Genomic DNA, 26,416 nt, shown 5'->3' on the forward strand with positions numbered 1-26,416 from the left:
TAAATGTAATAATAAAATGTATTAAAATGCTTTTGATAAATGTAATAAATAGCATAATTTGATAAATAAAAATAAATAGTACATTATACACAAGTGTTGTATAGCGGCAAATAGATAAAAACCGAAAGAATAACTAGTTTTTGATATAAATATCTGTCACAATAATAATTATTTATATCTGATAAATCGTTGTTAACAATGTAATTAGATTCGTATTTTATATATATTATCGTATAAAAGCTTTAACTTTTTTAATGTTTTTGACGGATATAAATGTTAAGTATTTGTAAATTTTACTTTTTTTAACTAGGCATTTTTTAGCCAAGCATTTTTGATTTTTACGTGATTCATAGATATTACGGTTGTTTAGATTTATATTTTTTCTATTATACGATTCGTACTTTTTTACGAAATTATTTATTTATGGCTTTTTATATAATAATCAATAATTACAAATTACATATTATTGTTTTTTTTTGTTTTTTAATCTTTTAATATTCTTTTCAAATCGATAATATAAATTAATATAAGTAGTTAAATAATATGAAACTTATAAAAACATTTGATTTTTAAAATGTTTTATTTATTTATTATTTATATTTATATAAACAATTACTTAACGAACATTTTTATTTATTCAAATTTTAATATTGTATGTATTTATAGGATGTGGAAATGAAATCACTACCCCGGGGTTAATTAAATCCCCAATGAGTTTTGATAATTCATTTGGTATGAGTTATGGATACCCACCTAATATGAATTGCACATGGATTATACGAGCTCCACCAGAACAAGTTGTACAGCTTGTGTATGTTTAAATCTATAATTGATTCTTTTTTTACTAATGAAAAAAAATATAGAAAGAGTGTTTTACAGTTTTACTAAATTTCGCCTAGAAGTAAATTATGATGAAGAAGCTTCTGAAGATGATAGATGCCCAAATGACTATGTTACTGTTTTTGACGAGTCTGATAAAAAAACTAACAATTCTCAAGGTCTGGGGAAATTTTGTGGAGTTTTAGACGATAGATTACCAGAAATTAAGTCTAAAACAAATATTATGTATGTTAATTTTGTTACTGATCTTTCATTAAACGATGAAGGGTTTGTTGCCGAAATTTCATTTACTTATGGTAAATATTAAACGTTGTATATATTTTTTATTTTTTATTGAAACTGAAATTATTTATATATTATGATACTTACTTAAAAAAAAAATTAGATTTATTTTATTTTAAACTAAATGCTATACTAACGTTTATTTTTTTTCTAAAATTTTAATATGTAATAATTATTATTATAATAACTGGTGATACATTTTAAATTTTAAGATATTTTTTTTTAATTCACTGTGATAGTAGGTACTAAATAATAATTTATATTGTGGCTCGGCGCGGTGCAGTGGCTGAAATTAATCACTCATGTGGTTAAGAGTAAGCAACGGCCGCTGCCACTAGTACTCGGATGGATGACCACCTGGGTACGTAGTGCGCAAAAACCTTGCCACACATACACGTGTTCCTAAACCGACCGTACCAACCGTAAAAACACAACCTGCCGGGCTTAAGTTCAAAAAAAAAAAAAAAAATAATTTATATTAATCAATAATCATTATAATTTTTTTGTATTAATCTTCATTAAAATCATTTTAAAAACACAATATTTTCCATAGTTTAAATATTATTTATACTTATAAAATAAATTTTATAACTTTTAAATGTTATTTTTAGTATAATTAGTATACAAATTTAAATTCATAGAGACAATTGTGAAAGTAAAACACTGATTATTGTTTGATCTTAATAAGCTTTAAAAATAAAATTATTTTAAAATGCATTTTATTTTATTTATTCTTTAGGTGAATCTAAAGGCTGTGGAGGCACTATCAGGTTGAATCAATCAAATTTAACATCTGGATATACACTAAAAGTACCAAAAATGTCAGTAAAAACTTATTTGGATTGTGGATGGTTAATATTAGTAGAGCCATCATACGTCGTACAGTTTCAAGTGATCACTTACACTGAAACTCCAAAATGCTCTTTAAACACAACAGACTGTAGATGTAGTTCTATTCAGGTAAGGAATCATTATTTATGTTTTGTCTTAGGGCTCGGCGTTCGTGAAACTCACTGTAAGTGAGTACTCTAGGTCAAGAATATATCTTCAATGTGGAAAAGTCAAGAATATCTATACTGTAAAGTTGTTTGAGGGCGAAAATTGTGTTTTGTAACGTTGGTGCGCTGTTTGTGATATTAGTACCATTAATTTGACGGACTTATGTATTTTTCAACTCTTTTTTAAAGTCAAGTTTGAGTGTTTAGTCATCAGTCGTTATCTGTGTATTTAAATCAGCATGCAAGTTTTCCATTAAGCTGGTGATACAACGCGTTATTATGGACGATGATCTGATTTTTTTTTATGGAACTATTATTAAGCTCAAAGTAAAACTTTCATGTCTAAATATCAGTCATCACATTCATAAGACGATACCTAACTGGGATAAAAATTGGAACAATTAAAATATAACGTTTAAATTATTTATAGTTATAATTAGAAAATATTTATTTATTTTTCGAAAGTTATTTAAAATAAATGAAATTTATTTATTATTAAACAAGTTACTTATTCTATACTTAGTCGTATTATAAAATTATTTAAATTGTAGGTATTTTATGTTTTAATTTTAATATTATTACTTTAATTTAAATGTTTTTAATTTTAGTTTTTTGATGGTGCCGGACGCATGGCGTTAAAAATCCGCCAATATTGCCCAGGAAAAGTGGATTATGCTCCATTATTATCATCTGGAAGCGAAGCTTTTATTAAATACTTATATATAGATACGGACGTAGATGTAAATTTTGAGATAAAGATATCATCAGTGACATGTAATTTGTTTGATTCTTAAATAATAAAATATGATTATTAAAATATATTTATGTTTATTTTTAAACAGCGGTTTGTGGTCCAACAGCACTGACGGTAACTAATAAAACACAAATTTTAACATCTCCAAATTATCCATTAACCCATGGAAATAATTTAATGTGTACTTGGTTTTTACAATCGGAACTTCCTAATTCAGTTATTTTGTTACGATTCACTGATTTGGATTTGGGAGATACGAAAGAATGTGTGCTTAATTATTTGGAAGTACACTACGCACAAGTAAGCATAAAAACTTTAAAATACTGTATAGAAAGATTGTAAAGCATTTTGAACAAATTGTTATTATTTATTTGAAAAATTTACGTATTATGCTTGTGAAGTTATGAATATACTATAGTCATACAGAATATCACTGGAAGACTTATTTTTAAAGAGTCGAGAGTAATGAAAATAGTATTGTAAATGTACGATTCATTATTAGTTACTTGTTAAAACATCTTTAAAATAAATATATATTTTATTAGTTGCTTTATATCTTAAAAATTGGACACTAATGGTTTTGGAAATTATTTATGGGTTGCTGTGAAAAGACAGAAAAAACTCATATTATTCTATCTGCTGCTTATCACGTTTTAATACTTAACACATTATAGAACTAAAAAATTCATTATAATTCATCATAATAATTTTTTTAAATTATAAGCGTTAAATTTTTTTTAATACTTATCTTAATTGTATTATTTAAATGCATCATAAAAATATAACCATAAATATTCACTTTTCTATGGTCGATAATTATGCATCTATACTTAAATTAGTTTCGTACAAAACTATTAGTTTTAATTTTCTGATTTTGGATTTTATAAAAGATCAACACCGTCAATCTTTTTTTGGCACTTAATGTTATATAATAAAATATGAAATTTATATTGAATAAATCGTACATAATAAAGACTAATGTAAGATTATTGGCGATCATTTTATATTTATATCTTAAATTTAAATATTATTTAATTAAACTTATATTTTAACCATTAATTAATTATAATTATGTTAATGTAGTATTGGTATATTAATATTCAATATAACAAATATTTTAATATTTATATAGTTGGCGGATACTTTATATTCCAATAGTATACGAATGTGTCACGCGGATCATGCATTTGATTTTACGGATAGAATTTTGAACACTGTTAAATTGAAGTTACATACAGACGATCATAAAATATCAAAAGGTTTCAGACTAGAGTACAAAAGTACAAGTATGTTGTATAAACAAAACTAAATACTAAATGTTTATTCTTTAAAATATTTAATAAGATTACTGATTATAGATAGTTAATTTGTCTGATTTCATGTCACTATAATAGCTTTAATATTAATTGGTAATTGTTATTAACATTCAAATATGCCTGTATAGGTTGCCAAAAAACATATGACAAACACAATGGGCGTATACTTTTTAGTTATACTGATCCGGTTATGGAAGAGGAGTGTGTATTCACGATAAATGTAGTAAATCCAAATTTAACTATTTCTCTGTACATTTCATCGTTTCGTTTTTCGGGTCCAGCTGTATCTAATTACCTTAAAGTAATGAAGTGTTAACAATACAATTTATCATGATAATAATTTATCGCAAATTGTATTTCAGGTATACGATGGATCAAACGTTTCAATGCCATTGATAACCACATTAAACGATGTACGTATGATTCCTCCTCCTATATTTTCAACTGGTCCATCGTTAACGATGGCGTATAAAACGTACCCGAAACCAGGATCATTGGACATGAGTTATACTTCTACAGACAAAGGTAAGATCCTGCAAGTCGATAATAATATTATATCTACATGTATAATTTACTGGTGTGTTGTATCTACGTATAGGTAGAGGCTGCGGCGGTAGTATGTTTAATGTCAAAGGTACGGTGACAAGCCCAATGTACCCTAATTTATACAGAGTGAGCTCCATGTGTAGGTGGGATATTGCAGTACCAAAACCAAATTCGGTCAAGATTACATTTCAAGGTATGTATAATATAAATACTATTTATTATTTAAATCTTCGTGTGTAAACATGATAGTCATAAACGCATAACTCATAAATGTAAATTTGGTATACCTCTTACCTACTAAACAAAAATAATATTTTTAATTTATTGAAGTTCAAAAACCAATTTCATTTTTTTTTTTTAATTTGCCTGATTAGTTTTTTATGGTAATTTGTTCTTAAAATTTAGTATTTAACCTCGGAAAGAGAATGACATGCGACACCGATTACTTAGAAATGTACAACGTCGATCAGACAACTGGAGTGTCGTCGTTTGTTGCTAAATACTGTGGTGGAGTGAGTAATTTAATACAGCTATTGATATGATTACCATTAATATGGTTTGACCCATACCATTAATATGTAATTTTATAAATTACGGTTATTTTGATGATTTTATTCGTTTCTTTAGGATACTCCAGCGGAACACATCAGTCAAACAGGAGCAGTTTTCATTCGTTACGTGACAACCATACACAACACAGGCACCGGTTGGGTATTGCATTTTGAGTTAAATCATAATATGCTATAAAATAAGTTAAATACATATAAAATATTATATTAGACTCAGAAAAAACTTGAATGATAATAAAGTATTACTATTTTGAAAGTATTATTCGTGTTTTATTTGTATGATTAAATTATTTAAAAGGTATAATATGCAGCTTTAGTACGTAATATCATATGAAACATGGATAATATGGCATTTTGAAAATTGGAGTTGTTAATTAAGATCTTTATTATTATTGCAATTATTTGACTCTTAATTGTTCTTTCTTCACATCCATCAAATTAATTCTAACTTTTAACACCACAAAAATATGATACCGCTGTGGACCTACTTTTTATATGTCGTTAAAAATGTTTTAAATTATTTTGTTAAACTTAAAAATGTTCAATTATTGAATTAGTTGAATGCACATATAAAATGATTTGTTTTTAAATTCTAATGAGTAATTAATAATGTATTGATTTTAAAACGATGCGTATTTTTATTTATTTTTTTATTATATTTTTTTTTTGTGTATTATGAGAAATTTTTGGTAAAAATTGTATCTATATTCCGTTTCAAAAGATATTATAACAGCGGCTGATCAGTTTTTGTTAGGCGCCGCGCATCTGTTATATGGCGGCTGTGGATTTTGCCACAAAGTGGGGAAAAATTTTGTATAATATTTTCCCTCCGCACTGTAAAAATTAAATATGTAATAATTATGGTAATTATTAGGACGTAATATCAAAAAAAAAAAAAAAATCAGGGTGGATGTAATTATGATATTTAAATTATTACGTCACACACCTTCATAATTTAATATCATCATAATATTGCTTACTATTTCTTACTTAACAAATAACTGTATCTATAAACAATACTGTAATAATTAAATTTATTTATTACATTTGTGTTCATACCTGCTCTATAATTAAATTACATTTCAATATCTAACTATTAACATATATTAATACCTAATAAATATCTGTACCAATGGACTTTAATATTATATAAGATCGCACAAATCTATTAATAACAATACATATAATATATATATACATTTATTAATTACTTTATATCATAAAATATGCTTTTATGACACAAATGTAGTGTACAAAATAAATAATTATAACTTATAACAGAACAACAAGTCAAAAGGTTAATAAAATAAATAGAATAATCTCCATTTTGACATTATAGTCAGTCTGCTTTTAGCTACTAGCTTATCCATTACAGCAAACATTTTCTAATTCTTCAATCAGAGTTTATTAACTCATAAGTAAAATTGATGAAATAGTTTTTATATAATATAAGTATAGTAAGTTAATTAAATAGTTTCTTTTTATAAAGATCCCAGGTTTGTTCATGGGAGACCAATATACATGACCGGCGAGAACTTATTAGTGGGCCTCGGAGCTGATCAATTCCAGGTAATTTAAGTAAAATACCTAGGTCTAGTGTTCGAAAAAAGACTCACTTGAGGCCTACACCTTAAAAACAAACGGAACCAACTGAACCGATACGTGGTCTTAGAATATGCAGTTCTGAGACCACTTCTGAAATAAAAATAAACACCTCTAACCGTCTATTATTATACAAAAGCTTACTCCAAACTATATAGTCCTACGGGATCACCCTCTGGAGTACGGACAAAGTAGCTACTACCAGAACTATCCGGGCGCCCGGGAATTGGGCCACAATTAACCATTTTTTCCAAAGGTATACGGTAATTGGGCCACTAAAATTTTATATTTATTACAGGTAGGCCTGGTAATTGGGCCACTAAAATTTTATATTTATAATAGGCAGATCCGGTGATTGGGCCACTGTTACATTTTAAATTGTAATAAAATAATATAATATATAATATATCTTTTTATATAAATTGATACAATTCCTAATACTGCAGCGCATACGAAACTTTACTTGAAGCGACTGAGTATGCCTTATCAAAAGGTAATAAATTATCCAATATCTTATGATATAGAATTATCAATTGTCATCAAATGAAATGGATAAAAATAGTCATACGCGTAGTGTGCAAAGATTATGAAACCTAACTCAAACTACAAATTCCATCGAGTCTTTTCATTCACATTTCAAAAATAATTTCTATATGTCACATCAAAATATACATAATTTTTTAAATGTTTTATTTCAACTTCAATCAGAAGTGTATATTAAGATTAGAAGTATAGGAACAATAAAAACAAGAAAACGAACTTTAGTTCGACAAAATTTTATTCTTATTGGAATTAAAAAATATGAAGAAGGGGAAAAAACCCAATTTGAATATTTACAATCTGTATCATGTTATTTAAAAAAAAAAAATTATATTTTTAATATTTTTAAATATTATATTAGAAAAAAATTACTTCATATTATTTATTATTTGACTGACTTTATGGATCTAAATGTTTTGTATTATATTTGTATGTACCTATTAGAAAATGCTTTTTTCATATTATTTATTTTTTGGATAACTTTATGATCCTTATATTATATTTTTAAAATGAGTATTGGCGTTCTTTATAAAATTTATTTCATATTTGACTAATTTTATTCACCTTGTTATATATTAGATTAATTAAATGTGTGTGAAAGTATTTTTAAAAAAATATTAATTATTTAACGAATTGTATTTTTATATGTTAAAAAAATAATAATTAGTTAATAAACATTAGATTATATTCGTATTAATAGTATATTTGTGTGCTATACTTTTATGGCCCAATCTCCGGATACACTTTAAAAATATAGATTTAATTTGTGGCCCGATCTCCGGGTAGAAAAATGTTAACAAATATTTTATACAAAATAGGTAGTTAAAATGTGGCCCAATTCCCAGGCTCCCAACTATCCAAGCTTTCCAAGCCATTTGCCTAAGTATGATTGTCAACGCCCCTGGGTAGTTATCAATATTAGCCTTAACAATAAGCAAAAAATTGATTCATTTAAACAAACAGCTGCCACATTCTACACTCGCCTCCACTTCAGAACGGTTGACTATCTAAACAGCTTCATCGCTTAACTTCACTTCAACCATCTTCCAGGAAACCCACCAAGGCGCCTCAATGCAACTGGCCTAAAAACCTACTCAATCTCTGACACATACCTTTTAAGTTAAATAATTAAGCTCAGGTGAAATAAGCTTATATTGTGAAGTGCTTTCAATGTCTTTCACCATTCTTTTTTTATTGTAAAGCTATACATTTCACTTATTGTGCCCCTCCTCCCCAATACATATTGTAAAAAAATGTTTTTCAATAAATGACTTAAAAAATATATATATATATATATATATATGGAAGGTTTATGCATGATAACAACTTTCTTATATAAATACTGTAAATTGTACTACTAACAGTATAAGTATAACTGGATAAGACGTCTAATGTCCAACGGTATACCAACGGTCTACAACAGGAAATTGGGCCGTCGATACATCTTACTTGATTATGTTATCAAAAAATTTTTATGAAGAATTTTTTACTTAAGACCTTATTTTATTATTATTTTAATTTTTTTTAATTATAGATAGGTACAACAAGTATATTATAAACTAAGAAGAATACCAAAACTTTAAATAATAATAATTAAGTATTACAAATTTATAACAGGTAAGACTTGGAATTATTTAAGTATAATTTTTTGATAGTTAATAAATGAAAATAATCAAAATGTTAGATAGTACCTTGTGCATAAAACAAAACAAATACAATTATGTATAGTTTTGTATATTTTTTAGTGCATATTTCTGAGGTTTTTAGAGCATTTCAATCCGGGCCCTAGTCATTATAACAACGGCATAATAATCGATAAAAATTAGTGTATACACTATAAATGTTTTGCAAGGACCTTCAATCTAAGGTCATTACATCAAATATGTCATTTCAATCGGTATCATTATAAATGGTTTATACTTCTATTATTAATTCTGTACCGATGATAATAGTGGTAAATTTATTATTAACTTATATTAACCTATTATAAATAAAATATGTTATAAGTATTATTAAAATTGTTTCTATATTATTAATAAAACATTTAAAATCATAAATATAATATAAATAAGTGATTAGTTGAGAATTGTGGCATTTGTATACTTCTATGTAATAAATGACAACTTATATAAACTTTTGTTATGTACCCATGACATATAGCAAACATTTATTCAATTTAAATTATAAGGTAAATGTAATACTAATTCAAAGTGATCCTAAATATTAATAACATTTTCTGAAACCTATTTTTTTTTAATTTTCTGCCTTAATTATTATTTCGATTGACAAGTTAATGTCAATTTTTAATTCAAAACCATATGTTAAAAATAATCTTTTAATTAAGTATTAAAGGTATACTGCAGAATATCATAGTTTATGCCAATGTGTCATATTTATCAAGATTGAGTACAGATGTAAACTTATAATTATCAATTTGGGGGGTGTATAAAAATAATCGAATAACTTCATCATATATTTTATCAGGATACTGAGTATATTTGTCAGTATATTGAAATGTGCTTAGTTCTAACTAATACCTGTATTAACACATATTGTATTTTATATTTTGTAGCCTTGCAGTTTGGTTTACTTTAAGTATTGAAAGAAATAGTTATGTTACTAAATTTTTAACTAGTTTGGTATACATAACATATATTTTACTCAATTCGATTTTATTATATTTTATATTCCATAAAGATGTGGAAAACCATTTGGTCACTTTTTATTTTACTTTTTATGTTAATCACTTCAATAATTGGACTGTATAGTAATCAGTAAGTAATAGTATGTTCATATTTAACATATCATAAACATCGTCGAATAAGAATCAAAAGGGGACTACACACTCGCATTTGTTGTTTTTACATTTTTTTTTATTTTTATACTTAGCATTTCAAATAGATTTTTTAGTTTAAAAAAATTAAAATTAAACGAATTACTATGAAACTTGTGAGTAAAAATTATATATATGTTCGTAAATAAGTTTTTTATTATTAATTTAATTTTTTATCGAGTTTTACGTACATAAAATAGTTAAGTTCAAAATTATCTATAACTTGTTTAAAACAGAATTATCATAAAAAAAAAAACATACAAAATAACATAGATAAAGTTTTTACTTTTAAGGTTTGTAGTAAGTAGAACAAAACTAAATGTGCACTGCTGAGCGTAGATTTCCTATGTTACGCACTTATAAATTATAAGACGGAGATAAAAAATGAGGGTGTATACTGTATAATCTTAACTATTTTTTCACTCGACAAGTTAAGTTAATATAGAAATTGTAAATTAAATTTAAAGTTAAAAATTCTATTTTTAGTTTGTAAAAGTTAGTTAACTGAGTTAAAAATCATTTACTTTTTTTGTATATAAAATTTTGAATTATGCTTTTTTAAAACTTAACAAATAGTAGGTATAGTAATATAATATAAATTTTAAAATTTTAAATTTATTTTTCAAAATCAATTGCTGCACGTGTTTCTATACTGTAATCAACAATGAAATCCAACAAAATAACTAAATAATTTCATTTTTACTTTTATAGTCTATAAATTTTTTCAAAGTGATGGCTAAACTTGTTTAATTTGCTCTTAAATTGTAATAACAAAATTCATTATTAGATTAAAATGAATTATACTAATAATTTTAAATATTTATCAATTAATAGAAAGAATAAAATATTTAGTTGAATCATCATTTTATATAATTATATTAGTAGAGAGTAGTAAATCATATCAGTATTAAGAGTAAAATAATTGATTATTATAATCTTTTTTGCTTTCAAATTTCAAATATCAGTAAAAGCAAAAACCTACATTATGAATTATGATATTTACTCAATATTTTTAAGTAACAATTCATAATGAACAATATTTATTGCTTATCTATAGGCGAATAAATGATTTTTTTAATACATATTTATTTTATTATCAGAAAAATGTAATAATAATTACTTACTATTACTATTGAACATTTAATGTGTATGCGATACTGGGTAAATAAGTTATATTTTTCTTTTTCTTTTCAAAAGTGATTAGCCCTATGATAACTGTTTTGTTTAATAATATTCATTATACATGCATATTATAATATTCTTTTCTTTGAATATTCAATTATACTAGTATTAAAGATCATTATTTATTAACTATTAATTATAATTAAAAACATACATTCTAATATGGATAAAGTTTTTACTTTTAAGTTTTGTAGTAAGTGGATAATAAAAATGATTATTTATTAATTATAATTATACAGTTACAGTATACATTTTTAACTAATGTAGTAAAATAAAATTATTATGGTTTAATTAATATTTCATTTTTACTATTAACTGATTAATGTTTAATATTGCCTATATCTGTGTATTTATAATAAATTTGGTTGCTATAAAAATTAAAAAGTTAGTACTTGTTTGTACTTTATTGTACTTATACGTACTGTAAATGGATCTTCACAAGATTCCGTTAATATTATTTTTAATTAAATTCAGAATACTAATAACTTAGTTCTATTAAATTATGTTGAAATGTCAAAGAAACGATTTAGTTAATCTTTAAGTACTTTGAGATGGTTTGATTCAAGGCACTTTAATTTTCACAAATCATTCAAATGTTTAGTTAATTAAATATGGTTGGTGAATACAAAAATTAAACTAATTTGAATTAAAAAATGCAATTGAGCTTTTCATGTGTACGTATTAGATAACTAAAATGGTATGAGCGTTTTAATCATTTAGACCATGCTTACGATCTGACAATGGCCATCTACGTGTTGAAAGCGCTACTAGCCGTAATATTTCTTTGAGTACAAAAGGACAAGGATTTATAAACGTGAATAATGAAAACTTATTTCAAATTATTGAACTGGTAATTAAATAATTAAATATTTATGTAACAAATAAATTATATTTGTCAATATTTACATGGATAATATATAGGCTAAAGAAGCTTGGGAAGTAATTGAAGCATTTCGATCAAGCGATTTGCCTGAATTTGTGGATACGTTAAAAAATGTTGTACCAATGATAGATGGTCCGAGAGGTTTATCTAGTCGGATCACCGCTCTGGAAATGCAAATTTTGAACGCGTCAACAACGAAATTACCTAATAAGGGCGTAAGATGATTTTATTTTAGTTAGTTTTATATTTACTTGGTAAAGGGACTATTAAAATTGTTTCACAGAATAATATTCTTTGATTTTTTTAAGAATATATTTTTTTAAGAAAATAATAGTTTTTTTTAATCATAAGTACTTTGAAGCAAATCAAGCAAATCAATACTTTTCAGAAGTAATATTATTAGAATTTTGTTGAGGGTCGAATTTATAAATTAAATAAATTAAATAATATGAAATACCAAGTTTATCTTAATTAGTTAGTAAAAAAATGTTTTTGTCATTAAATTTTATAAGTCCTTGTTCCCCTACATAACCAAGAGTTCTTAGATACAACACTGATTTTACTTAATCATTTAAAACAACTATATACGGTGTTTTTGTGTTGCTATAGAAAGGCGGAATGACGTTAAACCGCGCAGACAAATTAGAAGTTAGAGTGAGTAAATCAAGTTAACTCGTACATAAATAAAATTTTAGTACATTATTGTTATACTTATATAGTTAAATAATTTGGAAAAAAAAATCACCAATCTCGTTAGTCTTTTGTCGATTAGCGAATGCTTGAGTAATCCTTGCCAGAATGGTGGGACGTGTTTGGATCTTTATAATGGATTTCAATGTAACTGTCCAAAAAATTGGCAGGTAAGTGTTAAATATTTATTAATCAGTAGTTACATAAATTGTATTAGCTTGAAAATCACTCACTTATAAACAATAGATAGATGGATACCGTATTTAATAGTTACCTATTGTATTATAGTAAAAATCAGAAAAATAATTTCTAAATAAACTTCAAAATATATGGACTAATGGCTTAGAAATTATTTTTATTTGTTGGTCATAGTTTTAAAAATTTGATGTACATATTTAATTCTCATATAATTGTAACATTCATAAATTTGATTTCGAATAATTTTTTATACTTTGAAAAACGATCCCGAATAATAGGTACTTAATTTATTACAAAGGGTAGATTGTGTGAATTGGACGTAGACGAATGTGTACGATTCATGTACACGGATTTAGGGTGTCAAAACGGTGCGGAATGCAAGAACACGCCGGGTAGTTACGAATGCGTGTGCACGACGAACTGGTTCGGTTTGCACTGTACGAAAAGGAAGAACGATTGCAATGGGGCATTGTCGTCGGAACTCTGCGGCAACGGAGTGTGTATTAATCAACTGTCGACGGTTGGTTACACGTGCATTTGTAACCAGGTCAGTGAAATTTAGACGGTTAACTGCTCGAAATCGTGTTCATACTATCGTAATTTTGTATTTTATTAAAAGGGTTGGACTACGGACGGAGGACCAAATCCGGCCTGTACGAAAGACGTGGACGAATGCAAAGAAAACAAACACACGTGCTCGGCAAATCCACCGGTCGAGTGCAGGAATACTAGAGGGTCGTTTACTTGCGGAAACTGTCCCTTAGGTGATTAAACTTCAATATACCTAATTTAATACACGATATGAATATTACAGATTTAACGTATTACAATTTACTTAGGTTACGAGGGGGACGGTTTTGTGTGTACTGATGTTAACGAGTGTTTGATTAACAACGGTGGATGCAGTATGAATCCTAGAGTTCAGTGCATGAACACGAGAGTACGTCCATTTATAAACAATTTTGTTAAATCTACTTGTTAATAATTCGTTAATATAATATAAATTAAAACAACAATAATTATTTACAACTATTGTTAAAGATAATAGCATGCTAATCCAAGATAATTTTTTATATGTATTTTTTTATTTAACTTATTCTTCGGTTTAAAAACTCATCTAGGGTTCATTTAAATGTGAATCGTGTCCACCTGGCTATAGCGGTGATGGGATTAACTGTGTTTATAAATCTGGAGGAGCTTGTGCGATAAACAACGGAGGATGTCATTCAAATGCTGAGTGCACTGGTAAACACGATAAAAAAATTACATTTAAGTTAGGTACATATAAATATTTTTCCTTGTTTATAGTTTATGCTGAAACAACAATTCAGTGTACATGTCGGCAAGGGTATATTGGTAATGGAATCGGAATGAACGGATGCATTAAAAACAACACAACTGTAATAGAATCTTGTACGAATAATCCCTGTGGTTCTCATGGCGAATGCTTTATGAATTCAAATAACACTTTTTCGTGTCATTGTGACAGGGGTTATACAGGTGACAAATAATTGACAAAAAAAAAATAAAAAAAATTAGTATAAGTACGAGACTAATGATAATGATTTTGTGACAAATTTAATTCATTTTAGGACGAAGATGTAACATTCGCGAAGAAAATCCGTGCTTAGTAAATCCGTGCCATAATGGCCAATGTGTCCCTGAAATAGAACCCGGTGAATTTACTTGTACTTGTACTACAGGGTTTTTTGGACAGTATTGTGAATCATTTTTAGATAGTAAGTGTACCTATATAAATAATACATATTGTATTGAAACATACATATTATGTTCAAACATTTTTTTTAATTTAGATATATTTTTAAGGTTGTGGTGGTTATATTGATACTTCTAATGGATCAATACGGTATCCTGCAGAGTCAAATGCAACGTACCAGAGCAACATGAATTGTGCATGGTTAATTGAAGTAAATTCGTCTCAAGTCATAAATATATCTTTTGTTTGGATTGATATTGAAAAAGGAATTACTTGTTCCATGGACTATGTCGAAGTAAAAGTATTTTAATTTATTTTGTATTTTTAGTTACATATTTGATTTATTTTAGATTAAAAACGTTGACGATGATGGTGGAAAGGTGTTGGGTAAATTCTGTGGTAGTCAATTGCCATTAAACAATAGCATTGTTTCGGTTACGAATTCAGTAATTGTACATTTTCATTCTGACGGATCCAAAAATTTTCGTGGTTTTCAGTTAAATTACACAACGATACAACCAGGTGAAATTTAATTATGTTGTACCTATTTGAAATTTGTTAAGTAACTTAAAATTCTTTTTTTTTTTTTTAGATTGTGGTGGTGCATTAAGTATTGATTCACACGGCACATTATCCTCTCCCGGTTCTCCGGGAAAATATCCACCTAATCGTGACTGTTATTGGACTTTGAATGCCATTCCAGGAAAAAGAATTCAATTAAATTTTTTTTCATTAAGTTTTGAACGACATATAAATTGTAGTTATGACTATTTAGAGGTAACATTTTCATACGGATATTATTAATAGTTAAATAATTAATCCTACAATGTCTAAAAAAGAATGATAAAATAATTTCATTTTTACGTAGATTAGAGATGGTTTTACTCAGCTCAGTCCAATATTGTCAAAATTATGTAATACTACTTCTAATGGTTTACCTCCTCCTATATTGACTTCAGGTTCACATGCAAATTTGCACTTCCATTCTGATGGTTCTGGCCAAGACTACGGATTTCAAATGACGTACAGTGTAATTGAGGGTATTTAATATTTTTATATAATATTGTATAATTTCAATATTTCATACATTTCTTATATAAATAAGTTTAAGTTTAGTTTTTTTTTTTTTTTTTTTAATGAGTTTTCTATTTATTTATTTTAATAATTATATAAGATTATATTTTTAATAGGCATACCAGGATGTGGTGGTACTTATACAAGCCCCTCTGGAGTTATATCTTTTCCTATGCATTTGACAAGTGATAGCTTTAATGATTTGGACAATGTGAATTGTGAATGGCATATAAAAATGCCGCTTAATCAAAAACTTAAACTTGAATTCATAAAGGAATTTGGCATCACAGATTCTATTAATTGTTCAACAGATTTTTTGGAAGTATGTTTTAAGTTTTATTTTAGATTTTGGTATTTCTATAATTGTATTAATTCTCCATAATACCTTCAAATTCAAACATACTCGTATCTTCATTGTATTACATATGAATATAAAATGTTTATATTATTACAGATTCACGATGGTCCTAATATAAAATCTCCATTAATTGGTCGTTATTGTGGCTCAGATAAATATGTTCAACCAATAAACTCAAACAGTAATGAAGTAACTCTTCTTTTTGTATCAGATGATTTTTCATCTGTAGTTAAAGGATTTACAATTAAATACGAAATATGTATGTATACATTTTTTCGTTTAATTATTTTTAAAAACCTTAATTTCGAAACAAAGGGTATTTATTGTTTAAATATTTACTTCGTAAACCTATAAATTGTATTAAATATTATCGAAAAAATGTTTTTATTTTTTCACAAATCTAGCTAGTTTGTAGTAAATGTATTTAGTTTTTCAGTTTTTTGCTTAATTATTTGATTTGAGTTTTAAAACAATAATAATGTTATATATGGATGTTTTTTTTTTAATTTTAGAATGCGGTGGAATATTTACTGATAGCAATGGTATAATCGAATCGCCATTTTACCCAAATCCTTTTCTACAAAATAAAATCTGTGAATATACAATCGTACAACCAGTTGGCAAAGCTATTCGATTATTATTTTTGGATATGGGAATTGAAGATCCTTCGTATCCAATATGTAATTTTAATTCATTAGAGGTAATTTGATTTTCCAAATATTTTTTACTCACCATTTGCTCAAATAAGTTAATTTATTTTAAATTACATTACATATATTATATTAAATTCAATTATAGTAGCTATAGTTAGTATAGTCTAACAATAGTTGAGATAATTTGAATGTACATTTAAATTACAAAAATTGCAGTAGTTTAATAAAATATAAATATGCTCTATCGATGTATTTTGTAAATAAATAAATACAATAGGTAGGTGGGCCTAATTTTTCAAAAAAATTTTACAAGTCTATAGTATTTTATATAATAAACGTTTAGAAATGTAGTGACTCCGATCTTTGGTATTATCACAAAATATTAACTGACTTTAAATTTTTAATGATTTAAATTTTAAGTCAATAAATTAATTTATATTTTGGAGAATAAGTGTGTGTATTTGTAGTATTATTGATAATGTATATAATTATTATAATGTAATTTTATTATACATAATATACATATACATTGTATATTATATAAATTTTAAGAACAGGGTTGACTTTTGATTAATTTATTTTAAACTATTTGTACCATTACGAGTTTTTATTAAATATCATATTAATGTGCAATGTAAATTATATTAATTTAAGATCAGAGATGGAGATAATTCAAATTCAACTATAATCGCATTGCTATGTGGAAATATTGAAAAACTTCCTAAACTTCCTTACCTATCAACACATAATTATATGTGGTTAAAATTTTCTACTAAATCATTAAATTCTATTAAAGGATTTCAAGCTATTTATTCAACGATTGATATAAGTAAACAGCAGAAATATTGAATTTAACTAATATGATAATTATGATTTACATTTTTCTTTTAACACTTTAGCATGTGGTGGTATTTTAAAGGAACCATCTGGTATTATATTATCGCCGAAAAATCCAGAAAAATATTTACACCAACAAATGTGTAAATGGGTTATATCTGTAAATGAATCTAATCTAATACAAATAAATTGGATATCATTTTCCTTAGATGACCGACTCACTTGTAACAATGATTATGTCGAAGTCTATGATAATAGTGTTCAAGGAAATGCATCAAAAATCGCTAGGTAAATAATTAAATAAATAAATGCACTTGTATAATAATACAATTAACAAAATTAAATTTCCTTAAAAATATAATTAACAATTTTTAGGTATTGTGGATCTAAATTACCACCAGTATTGATTTCATTAGGTAATCGTCTAACAATAGTTTTTCAAACTAATCGTTTAGGAGCATTAGATGGTTTTATGTTAAATTACACTTCATTAAATAAAGTGGAAGGTATGAACCCTGCACTTAGTTCCATGTATATATTTCTCACTTAAATATTGATTCATATTTTTACAGTATGTGGTGGAAACTTCTTCAACCTAGAAGGTTTTATTATGTCACCAAATTTCCCAGATGACTATCCTACACAAAAAAATTGTATATGGACTATAAATGTACCAGTTTCAAATCAGATTGAGTTAAATATTACTACATTTCTTCTTGAAAACAGTTTTGAATGTAGGTTTGATTATGTAGAAATTCGGTAAGCATATATATATATATAATTTAAGTAGGTAAGAATTATTAATATGTGTGAAATATTATATTTTTTTTATAGAAATGGAGGATATCCTACATCACCATTAATTGGAAAGTATTGCGGATCTAAAATACTTCCTATTATCTCTTCAATCGGAAATTCACTTTTTATAAGATTTGTATCAGATAAAACTTTTGCAAATAAAGGATTTTTTATGCAATGGTATACAATTGCCAAAGGTATAAGAGTTAAATTAAATCAAATTTAAATATACACATAATAATAAGTATACAATTTAACATAATTAAAAGGTTGTGGTGGAACATTGAATTCTGGGGTTGGCCATATAATATCTCCTAACTATCCATTGCCTGTATTAGAAACATTAGAATGTTTTTACAAGGTTGCTGTGGTGCAAGGAAGTCAAATCAACCTTACTATATTAGATCTAGAGTTAGTAACAGATAATTCTGCTGGATTATTGTGCCACGAAGATTTTCTGGAAGTATGTATCAATTAAGTTTAAATACTTGTAGGTGGTAATATGCATTTTAGGTTTCAATAATAAATGAATGTCTTATATATCTTATATTATTTCCCAGACATTGTATTCAAGCATAATATACTAGTACAAATAGGCAAAGTAGGCAAGTTTTAAAAATTTTAATTTTTGGAATTTAATATACCTCAATCTTTTTTTTTATACCTAGTGAGATTATAATTTTTGCAATTAAATTTGTGTGTATTTTATAAGAAATGATTTTTTACAGTTTTATGATGGTGAAAGTTCTGCTAATAAATTATTGGGAAAATTCTGTAAAGGTACTAATGCATCTCAATTTGTACATTCGACGTCAAATCAAATGTACATTAAATATAGAAGTAGTGGTTTTTCTAAAGGTAGAGGTTTTTCGTTGAAATATGCTACTGGTTTGTATAATTTAATTTAATAATTGTAAATAATTTATAACTAAAATGTATTAAAACAATAAATTAATGATTTTTTTTTAGACTGTAAGGTAACTTTAAAAGGAAATCAGGGTGCGATTGAAATGGTTAAAGAAGAAAATAGAAATGTAGAAAAATGTGTTTGGACAATTGTGGCTCCTAAAGGAAGTACAATTAATATGACTTTTACTGTGTTTAAATTATCGAGCAAAATCATAAGGTATGTAAGTATGTAATATTATATATATATATATATATATATATATATGTATATATTATAAATAAATAAATATATATATTGATATGACTAATTATTTTTTTATACACGTTTGAAGTACAAATTATGGGAATCACAAAGATCTGTTGGAATGTTAAAAAAGATGTGGTCAACCAACTATATTACTAATAGAGAAATAAAACACAGATTGAAAATAAAATACATAAATTATAAAACATCTTTAAAAATATAAGTTGATATCGTGTCTACTCAAAACCGTTTTTGTATGAAATAAATTATCATTTACCAATAAATATAGATTTAACATTTTTCTGACATCGGTCTATTATATGACGAGATACATTCGAAACCTACTATATACTACAGAACGGCTTTTATAAAATTAGAAGTTAATTATTTTAATAATAGTAACTACTTAACAGAGTTTTAATATTGAATTACCTATAGTTAAACTAGAGAAATGAATGTTTAAGAAGTTATTTTTTTTATACTTATTATATTATAAAATCCTAATTTATATTATACATTTATACCAGCTGTCTGCACGTACTTCATTACCGGTAAAAATACACTTCTTAAATGATTCAAATATTGTTCAATATCACAATATGTTATTTGATAATATGTGTTAAGATTTTTAAAACCATAAATAAAATAAATGTATTGTATTGTTTATATTCAAACAATGAAATGCAAAATTTAAACACGCAATTAAAAGGTATAATAATTGAACCTGCTATATACAGCAGAGAAAATAAAACCCTGTGATTTTTTCTCAACTTTCTGTTATAAAACTTATAAGGGTTTTTATCTACATTTTTGGACTGTATTATAAAACATTGATTTATTATTTAAATCTAAAATGCATAAAATGCATTTTAAATGGATTTTTAATTTTAACCTACAAGTATTTAATCTTAATTGATACATACTTCTAGATAATTCTCCTGGATTATTGTGCCACGACGATTTTCTGGAAGTATGTATCAATTAAGTTTAAATTAATGTCTTATATATCTTATTTTATGTCCCAGATAGTATATTCAAGCATATACTAGTACAAGTAGGCAAGTTTTAAAAATTTTAATTTTTGGAATTTAATATACCTCAATCTTTTATTTTATATAAACTTGTCCATCTAAAGTTTAAGTGAGATTATAATTTTTGCATTTAAATTTGTGTGTATTTTATAAGAAATGATTTTTTACAGTTTTATGATGGTGAAAGTTCTGCTATTAAATTATTAGGAAATTTCTGTAAAGGTACTAATACATCTCAATTTGTACATTCGACGTCAAATTTAAAAAAAACTGTATTTTACATATTTTTATTTCTTATCACAAAAAGTACTAAATAGATCTAATTTTATTTAAAAAACCTTTGGGGGAAATTTTCGATTTAAAAGAGTATAGCTATCAATATACTAATGTATAAGATAATTAACAAGTTCAACTTAGAATATCAAAAAAAAAAGAAGACGTTGCAGCTTTTAAATTAAAAACAAATAAATCACTAGCTGTTAATAAAATTAATATTTATATGTATATTTTTCATTGGTATTTGGAATTCTTTATTCTCAGTTTTAGACTGAAATGTTATATAGAGTGTTGAAATAAAGTGTTAGAAATTAAGAAATTAAAAAGATTAAAACTTTGGATTTTGCATATGTTTACAGACATTCTGCATTGTTGGACATGAATTCAGGTTTTCACCGATTTTTTAGATATTTTCCCCATTCTAAGGATACCAAGTTACTTGTAAGCATATGTAAATTTATATGATACACAAATATTTTTATGAATCTTGATTGTAATTAACATTTGTGTTCATAGATAACTGAAGGGACAAACAGGAATGAAGTTAATACTCTTTTGTGGAAAAATAATCGTTCTATAGAAACTCATTCTGTGATATCTTCAACTAAGAACATTGTTAAAATTACTTTTGATTCTAAAAGCTATAAAGATATGTCGGATGTGAACGATGATTTTCGTATCGAATGGATAGTTGATGGTTGTGGTGGTGTGTTAAATAAATTGGAAGGCGAATTTACATCACCTGAATATCCAGAATATTATAGTTTTAGTACCACTTGTGAATGGAATATTATCGTCGATAATGGATTTATTATAGAGATAACAATAGAAGATTTATGGTTTGAAGCTTCAGGATCTTGTTTATTTGATTATATGGCTGTATGTTAATAGAATTGTTTAAATAGTATAATGTTAACAATTGTTATTCTTCTTTTAGATTTACAATGGATTTGATGATTCTGGTATGGAATTATTAAAAGTATGCCATAAACAAACGAGTCCAATCACATTGACAACTAGTGGAAATGAAGCTTTTGTAAGATTTCAATCAGACGATGATTCTCAGAAAAAACGTTTCAAAGCTACATACAAGAAAATTGAATCGAGTACGTGTTTGTTTTGTTTTATTACTATTTGTAATGATAGTATGTTCATGTAATTACCCGTCGTTATAATGTATTTAATGATGAATATTTAAATTGAATTGTGTGTTTACAACAATAATAATACTTAAAATTTAGATAACGATTTATTTTTCATACGTATTATACGGTATATTTAATATTTTCATAACTATCTATTTAGGCTAAAACCAAAATATATCTAAAATCATTTTGTTTTATGTATATTATAATATTTTACCAGCTGACCAAGCTAAGATAAATTTTTAAAAGATGTTGTTTTCTATACTTACTAAAATAAAATAGAATGATTATCTTTATTTATTTAAAACAATTATGATATAATTTGGCCATGCCAAAACAAGTGATTAAGTACCTATCACTTAATACTTGTTTGATTTTTTTTTTTTTTAATTTTCATCAAAGAATATTAGAAAATTTAACAAATTTTTTCTTTCAATTTTGTATCAAATTAGGTAAATTATCTGTGAAAATCATTTCCTTCAATTTAAAACAAAATAAAAGTTTATTTTAACATCAAGTTTTTTTTGGTTTTATTTTGTAGAATGTGGTGGAAAATTCAGTGCACCTCAAGGAGTTTTCTATACTAGAAATTATCCACATAACTACGATTCCAATAGTTCTTGCATGTGGTATATTGAAATAGCAAAGACGCATTTAATTAATCTTACATTCATTGACTTTAATACTCAAAGTTCTCCTTCAGGAAACAAAGATATTGTTCTAGTATATGATGGCAATATTCATGGGAAATTACTCCTAAACCACTCTGGGAATAGTATACCACCCCCGATTATATCTTTATCTAATATACTCCTTGTATCCTTTGAAGTTGGTAAATATGATATTCAAGCAAAAGGGTTCAAAGCAATGTATTCTACGGTAATTCTTATTAGTTATAATATATAAAAATCTTTACTATTAAGTTAAATTTGTATTTCAGGCATGCGGTGCAAAATTATTAACAAATGATTCAGGAATTATCACTAACAACCCATATTTTACAAATGGGGAACACGAGAACTGTACTTGGATTATTGTATCTGATATTCCTCAGTCAAAAGTCACATTAACATTTACTCATATTGATATAGTACATTATTTAGAAGATATTACAATAGAAAATTCAAATATTACTAATAACCCTTGTTCTAATGATTTATTTCACACAATATTTCGAATTTTGGATGGTCCCGATTCTGATGCACCTGAAATAACTAAATTTTGTAAGTCGAATCCGATACCTCCACCTATTGTCAGTAATGGGCCAGCTATGCGTATAGAGTTTATCGACAATTCTGCTGCGTATGATTCATTTAGTGCTTTGTACTCCGTAAGATCAATAGGTCCGTAAACATGTGCTAGAACTTACATCATTACAGCATACAGCATTATTTGTGACTATATTTTGTTTTCATTAGCATGTGGTGGAACGTATGACTCGATAAGAGGAACGATTTCTTCGCCCAACTATCCAAATAATTATTTCAGAGATTCTGAATGTGTTTGGATATTAAAATCTTCTGTCGGAAATCGGGTGTCTTTGAATTTCATTGCTTTTGAATTAGAAGAAGACGAGTTTTGCAATGAAGATTATGTGGAAGTTAGAGAAGGTGATTCTATGGGTCCCGTCTTAGGTATTTTTTGTGGACCAAATTTGCCATCTAATATTACTTCGGGTACGTCCCTTTGGGTCAAATTTCGTTCTAATTCTCTTGGTTCAGCTAAAGGATTTACTGCAGATTTTAAGTATGGTATGTTTATTATTACCTATTATAGAAATTTATAGTTTAAATAATATTTATTTATATTTTAGTAACAAAAATTGACCTGACATCACAATCTGGAAAAATCTCTAGTCCAATGTATCCCAGAACATACAGAGATAGTGAAGATTATTCATGGACAATAACGGTAGACCAAGGAAAAAGAGTTCAAATTTTGATCAATGACTTAATTTCTTCTTCTGGAATTCACGAATTAAAAGTAAATGAATATATTGATGTACAATATCTTATGTTTTTTTTTTATAAATTTATAATTTATTTTTATGTTTAGATATATGATGGAAGTAATGTCGAAACTTTAATTTTGTTGGGACTAAGTTCTATAAATTACGATTTAGTATTGAATAAAGCTATTACATCATCCGATAACACTGTTCTTATTAAATTGAAGGCTGGCGATAGAAGAATTGGGGGTATACGGTTTTTACTATCGTGGACACAAATAGATGGGTTGAAGTTGTACACATCTCTATTAATGTCGAAAAATAAATGTAGGTGAAAAAATATATACATGATTTTAAGTCTGAAAAATAAAAATAATATGGTTTTTTACGAATGTAGTGAGTTTAAATAAAATAGAAATAATAAAAAATCTTATCGTTTACAGTTAACAGTACAAGTTTTGACTATTATTTATCACCAAACTCAAATACAAGTGTGACAATTACAAGTCCTGGTTATCCTTATGGTTACGCGTCAAATCTAAATGTTACTTGGGTAGTACACACGGAATCACATTATCATATTGATATTGAAATTATTGACATAGATTTTTATCCCATTCATTCATCTTCAACAGCGTATAGTGGAGATTATCTTGATGTCGTAACTGGTACTGTTAATTATTTTACTATATTATTTTAGTTTTAAGGTAATTATCATTGTAAGTATGTAATTATTGTTTTTATTTTTCTTAGCTAGATATTTTCTAAATCCATTTTTCAATAAATTTTAACAATAACTAATATCTTATTTAGTCTTTTGGAATTAAAACGTCGATTGCTTTGTAAACACAAATTGTTTTTAAATCAACTGTACAGAATTAATTTGATAATATTTAATAATAATATATAGAATATATACAAATATTTTCGATTTAGTTGATCCTGATACGACAAGTACAACACTTTTAAAAACATTGTATACATACACGAATACAAATATAGTTGGTAAGAATAAAGTAGTATTAACTTTCATTTCGAACAAGTCATTCAATGGTACAGGATTTAAAGTTAAAGCAAAATTAAGTATGTTAAATTATCTAAATTAACTGTATATTTTAGAGCAGAAAAATGTTCCTAATTGTTCTATGTTTTAATAGAATGTGGAGGTCAATTACGAGGACCAACAGGAGTCATCAGTCTAGCTAATACAACAAATCTATTTGATACACCAAATTCGTATCACCTTCGCTGCACTTGGAATATCACTGTACGACCGGGAAGAACGATTTTAGTGAAACTAATGACCCTACAATTACGAGTATATCCACACGATTTATGTGTAGATAATTATGTTTTGGTGAGTAGGCACTAAAAAAATATATTAACTTTATATTGTTTTAAGACATCAGTAAATGTACTTACAATACTTAGATACTGGTGATCTTATAATTTTTCATTCTCCTATGTTTAATTCACATTTTGTACCGATATATATTATTATTAAGAACTTAAAAGTAGTTTTAAATTATTAAACAATATGACGTATTCATTGTTAATCCTCCACACAATATCTTAGTTGAAAAATGGATTCTACGATGATTCGACTTTTGTCGGCAAGGGGAAATACTGTTATGAATCTGAAGAGTTTAAAGAATCTAATGAATCAACACTATCTACCACTGATAATATGTTACAGATTACTGCTGCATTAGTCAGAGGAGATATAGTAAGTTTAATATTGTATATTGTATAACATTTATTAAAACAAATAAATTGAAATGTATATTGCTAAATAATTATTATAATGATAAAATGTACTTTTATTCACTATTTTACTTAAATATTTATTGTATACATAGATATATTTTTACTTAAAAATTATTAACTTCTTAAATTAGATCAAAATAGCGTTTGAAGAAAAATCAGTTAATTGTGGTGGACAAATTTATTTGAACGATGAATACAATATTACTCAAATCACATCTCCTTCATATCCGAATATACCACCACCACATATTGAATGCATCTGGACGGTTGTTGCACCGACTGGAGAACGGATATCTGTAAATATTGAAGACATTGACTTAGCTTTCTCTGTTAGTAAAACGTAAGTAATGTTAATATTTTTGTCTAAAAGTTTATTTTATATGCTTATAACTTGTAAAAAATTAGGTTTATTATACATCATTAAGC

General features: G+C 26.2%; 2 protein-coding genes across 2 annotated transcripts in view; both read left to right on the forward strand.

Moving 5' to 3' along the window:
- Positions 1–5,564, forward strand: part of LOC114125390 (cubilin) — a 30,229-nt gene extending 24,665 nt beyond the window's left edge. The window contains exons 51-61 of the mRNA XM_027989007.2: positions 667–811; positions 880–1,136; positions 1,862–2,082; positions 2,729–2,894; positions 2,963–3,174; positions 4,007–4,160; positions 4,319–4,491; positions 4,553–4,715; positions 4,789–4,929; positions 5,142–5,248; positions 5,364–5,564. Of these exons, the coding sequence (XP_027844808.2) occupies positions 667–811; positions 880–1,136; positions 1,862–2,082; positions 2,729–2,894; positions 2,963–3,174; positions 4,007–4,160; positions 4,319–4,491; positions 4,553–4,715; positions 4,789–4,929; positions 5,142–5,248; positions 5,364–5,483 (1,859 nt within the window). The 3' untranslated portion in view covers positions 5,484–5,564. The remainder of the gene's footprint in view (positions 1–666; positions 812–879; positions 1,137–1,861; positions 2,083–2,728; positions 2,895–2,962; positions 3,175–4,006; positions 4,161–4,318; positions 4,492–4,552; positions 4,716–4,788; positions 4,930–5,141; positions 5,249–5,363) is intronic.
- A 4,376-nt stretch (positions 5,565–9,940) lies between these two features.
- LOC114125389 (cubilin-like) overlaps positions 9,941–26,416 on the forward strand; it is a 30,857-nt gene continuing 14,381 nt past the window's right edge. The window contains 39 exon segments of the mRNA XM_027989006.2: positions 9,941–10,221; positions 12,183–12,312; positions 12,384–12,560; positions 12,955–12,999; positions 13,065–13,205; positions 13,532–13,780; positions 13,853–13,997; positions 14,073–14,173; positions 14,355–14,478; positions 14,542–14,733; positions 14,826–14,972; positions 15,061–15,245; positions 15,301–15,472; positions 15,543–15,727; positions 15,819–15,990; positions 16,141–16,346; positions 16,479–16,641; positions 16,895–17,082; positions 17,690–17,864; positions 17,935–18,160; positions 18,248–18,378; positions 18,445–18,631; positions 18,707–18,867; positions 18,940–19,133; positions 19,399–19,558; positions 19,640–19,796; positions 21,490–21,571; positions 21,647–22,009; positions 22,068–22,236; positions 22,817–23,154; positions 23,216–23,618; positions 23,694–24,026; positions 24,089–24,258; positions 24,331–24,550; positions 24,667–24,891; positions 25,160–25,306; positions 25,381–25,580; positions 25,800–25,949; positions 26,122–26,330. Of these exon segments, the coding sequence (XP_027844807.2) occupies positions 10,145–10,221; positions 12,183–12,312; positions 12,384–12,560; positions 12,955–12,999; positions 13,065–13,205; positions 13,532–13,780; positions 13,853–13,997; positions 14,073–14,173; positions 14,355–14,478; positions 14,542–14,733; positions 14,826–14,972; positions 15,061–15,245; positions 15,301–15,472; positions 15,543–15,727; positions 15,819–15,990; positions 16,141–16,346; positions 16,479–16,641; positions 16,895–17,082; positions 17,690–17,864; positions 17,935–18,160; positions 18,248–18,378; positions 18,445–18,631; positions 18,707–18,867; positions 18,940–19,133; positions 19,399–19,558; positions 19,640–19,796; positions 21,490–21,571; positions 21,647–22,009; positions 22,068–22,236; positions 22,817–23,154; positions 23,216–23,618; positions 23,694–24,026; positions 24,089–24,258; positions 24,331–24,550; positions 24,667–24,891; positions 25,160–25,306; positions 25,381–25,580; positions 25,800–25,949; positions 26,122–26,330 (7,199 nt within the window). The 5' untranslated portion in view covers positions 9,941–10,144.

Source organism: Aphis gossypii, chromosome 1, assembly GCF_020184175.1.
Source record: "Aphis gossypii isolate Hap1 chromosome 1, ASM2018417v2, whole genome shotgun sequence".
Classification (NCBI taxonomy): domain Eukaryota; kingdom Metazoa; phylum Arthropoda; class Insecta; order Hemiptera; family Aphididae; genus Aphis; species Aphis gossypii.